Source organism: Panthera uncia (genome assembly GCF_023721935.1).
Source record: "Panthera uncia isolate 11264 chromosome C1 unlocalized genomic scaffold, Puncia_PCG_1.0 HiC_scaffold_4, whole genome shotgun sequence".
NCBI classification, from domain to species: domain Eukaryota; kingdom Metazoa; phylum Chordata; class Mammalia; order Carnivora; family Felidae; genus Panthera; species Panthera uncia.
The window spans coordinates 50,312,639-50,324,766 of NW_026057585.1; the positions used below are offsets into that span (position 1 = coordinate 50,312,639).

General features: G+C 39.1%; 1 protein-coding gene across 2 annotated transcripts in view; it reads left to right on the forward strand.

Annotated features, from left to right (window-relative positions):
• Window positions 1-698: 698 nt before the first annotated feature.
• SLC35D1 (solute carrier family 35 member D1) overlaps window positions 699-12,128 on the forward strand; it is a 69,782-nt gene continuing 58,352 nt past the window's right edge. For both annotated transcript variants that reach the window (XR_007455012.1, XM_049618528.1), the window contains exons 1-8: window positions 699-1,880; window positions 2,694-2,727; window positions 2,825-2,911; window positions 3,605-3,672; window positions 5,263-5,334; window positions 5,970-6,038; window positions 8,206-8,308; window positions 11,904-11,996. Coding sequence is in view for 1 of the 2 variants with exons in the window: in XM_049618528.1 (XP_049474485.1) it covers window positions 1,678-1,880; window positions 2,694-2,727; window positions 2,825-2,911; window positions 3,605-3,672; window positions 5,263-5,334; window positions 5,970-6,038; window positions 8,206-8,308; window positions 11,904-11,996 (729 nt within the window). In the remaining variant the exon portion in view is untranslated. The remainder of the gene's footprint in view (window positions 1,881-2,693; window positions 2,728-2,824; window positions 2,912-3,604; window positions 3,673-5,262; window positions 5,335-5,969; window positions 6,039-8,205; window positions 8,309-11,903; window positions 11,997-12,128) is intronic.

Genomic DNA, 12,128 nt, shown 5'->3' on the forward strand with positions numbered 1-12,128 from the left:
CCACATCCCCTAAGTCCTTGTGGGCCATGTTAAGAACTTCATTCTGGGCACCAGTGTTTCAGAATATTCAGAAAACAAAGGAGTTCATAGAATAACTCAAAAGATATGGATCAAAAGATATACACAGAATGGAATATTATCCAGCCTTTAAAAGGAAGGAAATTCTGACACATGCTACAAGTAGATAAACCTTGAAAGCATTATGCTAAGTGAAATATCAGACACAAAAGGACAAATACTGTATAATTCCACTTACAGGAGGTACTTAAAATAGTCACATTCATAAAGACAGAAAGAACAGTGGTCACTAGAGGTTGAGGTGAGGAGGAATGGGAAAGACTGTTTAGTGGTTACATAATTTCAGTTAGCGATGATGAAAAAGTTCTGGAGATGGGTAGTGGTGAGAGTTGCACAATAATGTGAATGTACTTAGTGCCACTGAATTATACACCCCGTGGTAAAATGATGAATTTTATACTAAGCATATTTTACCATAACAATAAAACAGGTTGAGATGGTAAATTTTATGTGTATTTCATCACAATTTAAAAGTAAGGGCTAAAAGAAATAAAAAAGATAGATGAAATGTATAGAAAAATAATTCAAAGTTGTTTTTCTGACATTAATATTAGCTATGTCATTTCTTTGTTGAAGCTGATAATAATGATTTGTTTCAGTTATGTAATAATTGACTGCCACTTACTGAAAACTAGCTCTGCACTAGCTTAACATCCATAGAGATACGGAGATGCTGGCCCAGAGAGGTCAACTAATTGGCACACGGCTAGTGAGAGGGCATTTGCAGGAATCCCAGAATTGGAACGCACCTCCCAAACCCTTACTCTGTCATCAACGCATAAGCTGCTTGATTATCTTACTACTTTTTTGGATATGTGTACATTTTTCTTAAACAAATTTTCCTTTGATCTGCAAAGAAAGTATTGTTTGGTGTTTCTGAGTTCAGAAAATGTAAGAAGCCCGAGGGAATGTAGAATGAAATGCTTGGTGTTTACTTTTATCCGCGTGTGATACTTTTGAAGGGCTTTGACCTTCTGCAGGAGAGACCAAAATAACAAGGTCTAGACGCGCACACCTTGAGAATAAGTCAGCCAGCCACCTGTTACCGAGGGGAGGATGGTCCGTACTTTTGTTGCGGCTGTTATCTGGAGAATACGGCTTCCAGTTCCCCCTGCCTCCAGTCTCCCCAGCTGTAGGTACGCGGCCGCTGATAGACCCAGCGCAGGCTCGCGCGCAGGCGCCGGGCGGCCGCGGCGTTCGGTGAATTTGCTTTGCCGCCTGGCGCTCAGGTGTCCCCGAGTGGTTGCTCTTTGGCTTCCTTTCCTTCCTTGCCCGGGACTGAGGGTCGCCGCCTCCCCTTCTCCAGGCCCTCTCCAACCCCTACCCAGACCAATCCCGGCGCGGCCCCTACCCTCTGACCCCGCGTTGCACAATGCCCGAGCCCAGTCCCCAAGGGTGTGAAACCCAGCGTTCCTGCCCCTGGGCGGGGACGGGCGGCCACCGTGCGGGGAGCCGAGGCGGCGAGCGCGCAGCCGACACAGCCCGCCGATCAGGGCCCCGCGAGTCCCCCGGGAACTACAGCCACAGGCCCCCCGCGCCGCTCGGCCCTGCCGCCGGGCCCGCCCGCCGCTCCTCTCACAGGCCGCCGCCGCCGCAGCCATGGCGGAAGTTCATAGACGTCAGCATGCCCGGGTTAAAGGAGAAGCCCCCGCGAAATCCTCCACACACAGACATGAGGAGGAGTTGGGGATGGCGTCGGCCGAAACGCTGACGGTGTTCCTGAAGCTGCTGGCCGCCGGCTTTTACGGCGTGAGCTCCTTCCTGATCGTGGTGGTCAACAAAAGCGTGCTCACCAATTACAGGTAGGGCCGAGGCGGCGGTGGCGGCCGAGGCCGTGGGGAGGAGCGCGCGGCTGCGGCGGGGCGCCGGCTCCTTGGACTTAACGCTGCCAAAGTTGAAGCTGAACAAAGTTGGGCGGGCGCCGGAGAGGGCTGGCGGCGGACGCGCGGCCCGGGCGGCGGGGCCGGCTTGGCGCATGGGCCGGGGTGCGGGTCCCGCTCTGGGCGCGGGGCCCCGGACGGCCCGGCGCGCGTACCCGCCGCGGTGGGAAAGCGCCCGCCGTGCCTACTGTGCAGCGCCCAGGAGACCTTGCCCTGCGGAGTAACGGAGCGGAGTTGCTTCGTGACTTTTGGCTCCCGTTGCATGCCAGGCTGGGAGCAGAGCGAGGGGATGCCTTCCCTTCCCGGCATCCTGGGCCGGGGTCCGGGGCTTCAGGGTTCCTCGAGTTTGCTGACAGCCTCTGGGGACGTGCGCATCCTCAAGCTCATTTAAGGCGATTCTGACGCTGTCACTGGGACCCTGAGGCAGAAGCAGCATTTTTGTTTTAAAGATGTGAAGCCGTTGAAGACACCTATGTCTGTCTTCTTCACCGCTTGAAAAATCTGTTGGAGGCAGCTGACTGAAATTGTGGAATCGGACAAGATGAGACAAGTGGCCGCCCGAGGCTACAAAATCAGGGGTGTTGCCTGACAACCAGCAGGGATTTTTCTCAGATTTTCATTTGGATAAAAGGCAGATGTTGGTGTTTGTATCAAAATGCATTTAAATTGAATCGACAGAGCTACGTTTGGGTTTTCCTGACCCCGTATTTTTCTCTCTCTCTACCTTTTTTGTAGATTTCCCTCCTCACTATGTGTTGGACTTGGCCAGGTTAGTTGGAATCTTCAGCATTACGTGGTTTATGTCGTTCGAACTTCTGTGTGTGTCTTTATATGTAGAACAGTGAATCTGTGTTCTCTGTTTACAGATGGTGGCCACAGTGGCAGTTCTCTGGGTGGGAAAGGCGCTCAGAGTAGTCAAGTTTCCTGACCTTGACAGAAATGTACCTCGAAAGGTAAAATAGTAATAATAGCAATAATGATAATAATACTAGTGCTTTTTGCTGAAAAAAGTCCCTATATATTTTTGTCAGTGCTCCGCCTATTTAAAAATTGCAGTCTTGAAATTGCCCAGAGAGGGTATAGTGAAGGTAAGAATAAATTTAGTAATATGTGTTTTAAAAAGGCCTACACACTCTTGTAAAATTAAGGGAAAAAAGCCCCCTGAGATCTTGTGTTGTTTTAATCGATGAACACTTATTGGGAGGACAGCTGTTTTGCATTTTCTACATCCATCTAATCCAGCTAGTGTATCCTGCATTCGTTGTTCTTTGGGTTTGTTTTCTTATTTTTCTGTCTGCCTGTGCTTAACTCCATGTGAAGATGAAATGCCTTTCCTTTTTCTGCCATGGGCTAATCCATTATATTTTAAAGCAGGTGATGTTACTGTCTCCTATGCTTTGATCATATTCATATTTCTGTTTTCTTTTTCCTTCTCCATTCTTCCCTCTCTCTGCCACAGTAGTGCTGTTTATCCAGGAATAATGTTTTTTGGGTGCTTCACGGGGGCCAAAAATGTGTGTGAGTTCTAATCTTATGTTTTAAGTGGAAAGATTTTGATCATATAAACAAAACTGTTTCTGTTTGAAAGGACCTTGTTTTAGCTATCTTTATTATTGAGTTTTGTTATCCCTTTTTAAATTTTCTAGACGTTTCCACTACCTCTACTATATTTTGGGAACCAAATCACGGGACTGTTCAGCACAAAGAAACTGAAGTATGGATAACTTTATTTTACTAGTGAGGTTAATATAATGTATTCTTAAAACTGTACTTGAATGTCAAATATTTAACACATTGTTTCTGATTTTGGAAGAAAATGAAAGGACCGGAAAGCTTCTGTTAGTAAATAATGAAGATTACACCAAAAAGATTTTAGTTTAAATTCTTTAAGTTTGAATAGAAAGAGTTTTATTTGCTTTGGGGTTTTTTTCCCTCCTCACTTTGCTAATAGAAGTCTTAAAATGTTATAAAATGTTGTGATAGGAGATTTTCATTATTTTTCCAGACCTATATAGTAGTGGAGGATATATGTTAGGCTTCTGGGGTTTCAATTCTTTAATACAATTTATAAATATCATATTTTAAGCAAATTCTGCAAGCAAAATCAGAGGGTGGTATGAGAACTTTTGTAGTGTTTCTTTTAACATGAAGTAGTTAAAATAACATCAGATGGAACTCTGATACAAATATTGTACCCATGGCCTTATCACTGTAGAAGCAGTGTATTCACTTCTAGAAAAAAGCAGTAGTTCGCTGCTCTACAACAACACTGTTTAATTATCCTCTAACCTCCCAATTCTTGGCTTCTCCACTTGAGGAGTATAGTATGTATTGGGTGTATGTGATACTAAAATTATACACATAGGGAAGCTGTTTAACAGAAATCCATGGTTTCACGACTTCCACTTAAGGTAAACCTTTGGCATAGTAGATGATTGTAAAACAATGGGGAGATAATCTGAGGATGAGAGACAAAGCGTTTTTCATTTCTTCTTTCTCCAGACCCAAGAAACCTGACAGAATAACCATGATGATATCTCTGGGAGAGGGTTCATGGAAGTTAGATTTCTCATGGGTGGGGCATCCTTTTCCATCTCATTATCCACTTGGAAAGAAATGCAGACATGCTACAAAGTGCTGCTTCTATAGAATTTGCTCTTCTTCATCCATTGTCATCCATCTATCCATCCTCAGCCTATTTTTTATTGCCAGCTAAGTGTAAGGCACTTTGGAGTGAGATGAGATATATTCAGAAATAATTATATCACAAGAGGATATGTGTTTGACTAGTGCAAGCAAAATGCTGTGGTAATTTAGAGGAAGACCAAAGTATTTCCACAAAAGGACAATCGAGTGTTTCATGTGGGTAGATTATCATAGATGCTTTTTGGAGGGTTGGACGTGTTCAGGGGGAGTGGAGTGGGTGGGAAGTAAGGTCAGTCTAGTAAAAAAGGAAGACTAACATGGTTACTGTTAAGGGTATTTGTATAAACGTAGAGTGAGATAAAGTGGCTGTTATTAGTCTTTGATAATAGATACATGATCTCTACCATTTTTTATAGTTAGCTTGGTATTTCTCACTTCTAGTAGTTTTATAAAAGCAATTCTTTCAGCTTTCAAATAAGAATCCTAGAAAGAAACAAAGGTTTAATCACAGATTAATCAATGTGGAATGGAATTAATCAGCATAATAGAAGGAAGAGATTAACATTATTTTAAGATATTTGGGGAGTCTTAGTTAAAAAAGTAAATTGTTAAACTTTATTTTACCTAATCATATTTTTTCCTTTTTTTTTTTTTGCAGCTTGCCAATGTTTACAGTTCTGAGAAGGTTCTCCATCCTGTTTACAATGTTTGCTGAAGGAGTTTTACTCAAGTGAGCTGATTTCTAATATATGTAGTCTTTAACAAACTTTTAATTATCTTGAAAAGGGGCCCAGCATATGTGAAATAGTAAAATTATTTGTCTTGTCTCAACTTTGTCTTTTGAGAAGTTTAAGCAACTTTCTTCCTTTGCTATAGGAATTGATAGTTTATGGGAGCAGCAGTTGGGAAGATTATGAATTGTAGTTGTAATCTGTCTGAACATGAGATACACTTCTAAGAATTCCTATACTTACTGTTGCCACTGGGTGAAGCTGGGTCAGAAACATCAGTATAGGCTTTAAATAGTGTTCACGTCTTGGCTACTTTTACCACAAGTGCGTGTGACCTTTTTCTACTTAAAGAAATTCTGATTTACAAAAATGCAAACTCAATAATGGTAAATATAAGAATCAAAAAATGAATACACTTTTTTGTGTAACTTTTTGCTTCATGTAAAGGGGTTCTTTGAAATATCCAATTTCTTGGAAGCATTTAAAATATGATTGTTTATAGCTTTTTTTAAAGAAAACACACACACACACACACACACACACACACACATATATATTTTTTTGCCTGTGTTGCAGATTGAGTCTTTGTGAATAAAGGCACATGTATGTATTTTTTAATTGTTTTATTTTGTAGGAAGACTTTTTCTTGGGGTATTAAGATGACCGTATTTGCGATGATTATTGGAGCCTTTGTAGCTGCCAGGTAAGAATGTATTAAGAACATATTGGAAATTATCAATAATTATTAATAATAATCAATTACCAGTAAAGAGATTTTTTTTAGGCTAAGTAAGAATCATGTCTTTGAAAAACATCCAAAAGACTCTTCAGAGAGTTCAATCTTTTTGACTGTATTAAGGTCAAGGCTGGCAAAATCTGATTCTTCTACTTATTGAGCACATACCATATGCCATGTTTGGCATTTTACACATATTATTTATGCATTCTTTACAACAACTCTGAAAGCTATGGGTATAATTTTCCTATTTTTAGTTGAAGAAACTGAAACCTGAGTTCAGTAACTTGGTCAAGGTTACACAGCTAGTAAATGGCAGAGCCAGAATTTGAATTTGTGCCTGACTCCAGAGCCTGTGTGCTTTTATAAATCATGTGGTATTCGTTTACTTTGCATAGTGCTAAAGAAAATAGTGTCTTAGAAAAGGCAGATGATAATGAATTATTTGCCTTGTGGAATAATAAATAATAGAATTTCTTTATTTGTGCTCACTTAAGATATATCACAAATGCTATAACTTAGACATTCTGTTAAATTACTGAAGCTTTTTCCATTGTTCTTAAGTTTAAGTTTTAAAATGCAGGAAGAGGAGCACCTGGGTCGCTCAGTCATTTCAGGTCATGATCTCATAGTTCTCTGCTCCTACCCTGTGTGCACATATGCTCTCTCTCTTTCTCAAAAATAAATTAATTTATTAATTAGCTGATTAATATTTAAAATGTAGGGTGAAAATGTATGCCCAAAGACTCAGAAAATTAAAGTTATAGCTAGAGGCCGTCTACATTTTACTTAGCCCAAGGCATACATACGTGGGGTTGCTAATGACACAAATTCTGCCCAGCATACATTTTCCATCTGGGAATTCAGTGCGCTTCTTGGATTAGCTCATTTACCTTCATCATCCCTGTGGTATAGGCAGGAGGAAATATTAAAGTCAGATTCTATTCTACCCTAAATTTCCAAGTGAAATTGCATTCCTTTTTTTTTAAGATAGAATAGTTACTAGAATTTTGTTATATAGCTAACTATTTTTCCCATTAGGTGATATTACCTCCTTGAAGAAAAATTGTATATGAGCCTTTAACCTTTCTTTTTAGAGATGCCTTGCTAGTCTTTGGAGCATTTCCTTGAAGCTGGTGGGGCCCCAAACAGAGTCAAACAACAGGAGTTCCTCAGAGCCAACCCTGGCCTGCAGATTTGGACCAGCCTTATCTAATCAGAACCTTCTCCTTGGGAAACAGATTGGGTGGAAGGGAGTCTGAAGTTAAAAGGTTGTCAGGCTGTTTGGAAAAGGGACTGTACATGGGCTAGTTCTGCCTAAAATAGCAGTGGCATAGAGCTCCTTAGAAGTCTCATTCCATGTACTAGTTAGCTATAAATATGTACTAGTTTTGCACAATCACAGAATGTGGAATGTGGGGCCGCTATTTTAGCTAGGGTGCTAACATTTAATGAAGACATACTTTTCTTAGATTTTCATTATTCTGTTCAGTTTACTAAGTTCTTATCTTGTGCCTGGTGGTCAACTAAATAATAGAAAACTTTAATTTCCCTAATCCTACTAGTTATACCTGATAGGCTTTTAAAGCAGTCATTTAAGTATTTGAGTTCCTACTATGTGCTTAGACACTGTTGTAGCTTGATCTCAGAACTAACTATAATCTATACCTCAGATATTCCACCCAGTGACCCAACCACTTGTACAGCCTGCCTTTTGTGTGAATGAATCCTTGGAAAAGTGACATGTTAACAGCTTCATCTTTTTGGTTTCCTTGTCTTTGAAATTGAGTTCCAGTGCCTTCTTTCTGCTTCAGATGTATTATAATGGTGAATTTGGTTACTTGGTCTTGTCTGACTTTGATTTCAGAGCAGTGTGCTATTAACTGATGTGATTGATTAATTACTAATGATTATGTTTAGGTGTTAGTATGTCTCATTTCTGAAGACTTCCCTATTGAGTATGAAATTGCAAACTATAACCAGGAATCAAGAAATGCTAATAGCTGGTAAAATGCCTAATGTTCACTTACCTAGATAAGAATATGTTCTTCCATATATTGTACTTCAGACCTACTTAAAATTACATGCATGTTCTTTAAATGTAAGTTATTAAAGTGTTGCTTGTGTTTTACAGCTCTGACTTGGCATTTGACCTGGAAGGATATGTTTTCATTCTGATAAATGATGTCCTGACAGCAGCAAATGGCGCATATGTAAAACAGAAATTGGATTCAAAAGTAGGTAGCAATCTACATCTTTAAGAGATGTTTACTGTTGTTAGGAGTGGTAATGTCAATTTGTCAGGAAAAAAGCAGAAAATAAAGAAATACTTAGGAGAGAGGGGAAAGACCTAGGGATCTCTGAAGGTAAAATATCTGTATGTTGCTGCTCACATAAAAAACTTTATTTTTCAGTTATTAATTAGCAATTAGATTTTATTCTTATTCCTTTTCTGGAAAGGATTGGGTGAATATTGACTTTGGGAGAGGGAAATAATTAAGGGTGTTCATTGGAGAAAAGTGTCATAAATATTCATGGCTGTGAACTGGACAAGAAGGAAATATCTGGAAGACCTTAAGCAGATTTGAGGAGTGAGTGTTGAAAGGAGCTGCAGAACAAGAATGGACTTTGCATATTTGTCCCACAAATAATGGGAAAGCATTTAGGGAGCATTAGTATCATTCTCTCTCAAGAGCAATGCTGGATTCCTTGGCCTAGATCTCGTACACATGAATGTTACATACCCAGCTCTTTTAACTTGCAGCATGCTTTAAAGATATTTTTTGTTGGTCTATTATACGCTTTGAATATATACATACTAAATTTTATTTTTAGGTCAAGCCATAAAGCAGAGAATTTGAGTCACATTGCTTTTACTACATTATGGTATAAGTTCACATTATTGTGAGAAGAAGCTATGTGGAACTCAGCTGTATACATCATAGGGTTGTTATTGAAGGAATTGCCCTTTTTATCATGATGTATCCCATATAAGGACCCACATGAGATACTGTCACCATAGTTTTTTCTAAACAGTGGTACATTTTTTATCTCCTATTTAAATCTTGTGTTTCCCTACCCATGTTTTCTCTTCTAAGTCAGATGACCTTATCTTCTTAATTTTTAGTCTGCCCTATTATATGTACAATATTTCTGAAACTCCTTCAGACCATTTTTTGGAGTTCAGATTGTAAGTACAAATGCCCTACCTAGTCAGTAGTAGTGTTAGTGTCAGGTTTGTATTGTCTTGGCAGGGGCTTTGCCTTCTTCAGAAAGAGCCATGGAATGAATGTCCTAGTAGTTTTCGTTATTCTCAGAGATTGTTTATTTTGAAGGTCTTTGAAGAATAGGGACAATGTGGATTGTTTCCAACAATTTTTTCTTAAGTATACCTTTTATGTCTTATTCTTCACTTATTTGTATTGATGACTTTATGATGATTGTATTTTAGTGGAAGCTACTACTATTAAATAATTTTTATCTTTTTGAAATAGAGAAAAGGGAACAGTTAGAGATTTAGTTTTACTCTGTTTTTTTTCTCAGCCCATTTGCTGCTTTGGAAAATATGTACCAGTAATAACATTCCATTTGTCCATCAGCCTCAGCTGTCTAAAACCGTACTGACCAATAGAATTTTCTGTGTTGATAGAAATATTCTCTATCTCTACTGTCCATTAACTGTAGCTACCAGCCACATGTGGCTGTTGAGGTACAACTGAGGAACTGAATTAGTAGTTTAAATATAATTAAATTGAAATAGCTGCATATGGCTAGTAACTACTATATTGGACAGCACAATCTAGAGTATATTCTAGAACCTGGACAAAAGCAAAGAGAGTTTCTGCTATTTCATTCCCATGAGAGTCCTTCATTTCCTCCCTTAAAAATTACTTAGGACTCATTTGTATTAGAACTTTTAAGCATATTGATCTGCTTTTCATACCTCATGGATTGGGAGCAACATACTAGAAGATGGAATTCTAGTTAGAGGCAGAGAGGCAGTGGTATAAAAGGTCAGCTAACAACAAAAGAAAGAAACAGGAAAACTATAAAAGATAAAAGTACTCAAAAACAGGGTGATTAAACAGCATTAAGGACATCACAACATCATATAAGGACCCAATACAGTAATGCATGTTTATGATGATGCCCTCAATTGAATTTTAGTCAATGTACTATGTTTAAGAAGGCAGGGAAGAAGATATTCAAGACAACTAAAAAGAATTTGGTATTTGTCCGTTATCTGGATAGGGTGTGTGTGTGTGTGGGGGGGTGCATCCTTACTTACCAGAGCACACTCATGTCTCTGGCTGACTGGGTATCTGTTGTTAAAGGTTGTTTGTTCTATGGCTTTTTTTTTTTTTTTTCCTGCCTTAGAAATGAGGCACATCTTTTCATTGATGCTTTTGGTGGCCATAGAAATCAGTTATATGGTTTATCTGAGAGGCAGTATGGCCACACTGAGATGCTGTTAATAAATCAGAAGTTTTATTACGTGTAATTTCAGGAATGCTTAAATCATGGTCCTTTGAGCATGAGTCACGTGACATTAAGATTTAGTGCTGCATTTCAGACCTGAATGCACCTATTGAGTTTAAAACATTTCTAACTTTAAAGAAATCACAAATAATACATATTAGAAATAGTAGAAAGTATAATAGAAGTAGTAGAAAATGTAGATAAGCAAGAGGAAGAAAAGATAAATCTCTCTTAATTCTACCATCAAGTGAGAAGTGCAGTTTTGGAGGATAAGAGTATGTGAGCATTTGCATGTGTATGTACATGTTTAACTGTGTAAAATTTTAAATAAAAGAGCAATAATATATAATGTTTTCTAGTCTGTTTTTCACTTAGTGCAGTTTCATGAACATGTTTACTTATCAATCAGTATTATTTAACATTTTTAGTGGTCGCATAATATTTCATTGTTTGGTTGTATCTAATCAACTGGTTTTCTGTTGTTGAGTATTTGTTTCCAGTTTTCCAAAGCTCCTTTTGAGAAGGTAGTTTGACTTTTTACATTGTTCAGTGATCTTTCATCACAGAAGTTAGGCAGATATCATGCCTCCATCCTCACTACTTCATCCCCATCTTGCCTTTACCCTCCTCCCCCCGCCCCAAACTCTGGCCTGCTTCTTCAGGTGACTGCTTCCAGCTGAATGACTTAGAAGTGTGTGAATGAAAAGTGGACCCAGAGTTCTCATAGGCTCCCTGTGTTTGAAGGTGTATGTGGCCCAATAGCTGAGGGCACAGCAAATCATACTTTTGGGAGTTGTAGATAGAATAATCTGAATCTTCATTGTACTTCACACATCCATTTTCAGAAATACTTCACTGTCAAGTTACGTCTGTCTGTGTTGGTCTAGGTGTGAGTATGTGTGTCGGTATCTGCCCCCCTGTCTCTCTTAAATGGCATTTTGCTGTGGTTCTAAAAGCTCAAGACTGACTTGATGACTTTTGATTCAGTTCTGGAAAGGGAAGGGCTTCAGGACTGTGTTTATATAGAGAGAGGTGTGTATATTCAAAATAAACTTTCCCCTGCTTGCTGTTTTGTGGTAGCCAGTTGAAGTTATTTTTATTTCCCTGGTTTTAAGCACTCAAAGGATTTATTTCAAATAAATTAAAAATCTTATAGGTTTGATTTTTTTTCTTTTTTCCTTGCTTTTGAAAGCTTAGGTTATTAACGTTTGCAAAACTTAACGACTTGGCTGATTTGCTGTCTATATTGTGGGGGAGGGTGTGTGTGTGTGTAATGGTAGTGCAATTCTATATAGAGTTTTGTATATCTGTCTTCTAGAACCAAATGAAACACCTAATTATTTACTATTCTAGGAGCTGGGAAAATATGGTCTGCTCTATTACAATGCACTGTTCATGATTCTGCCCACTCTGGCCATTGCATATTTTACAGGAGATGCGCAAAAGGTAGGACTTTCTTTTTTTTTTTTTTTTTTTTTTATTTATTTTTGGGACAGAGAGAGACAGAGCATGAACGGGGGAGGGGCAGAGAGAGAGGGAGACACAGAATCGGAAACAGGCTCCAGGCTCCGAGCCATC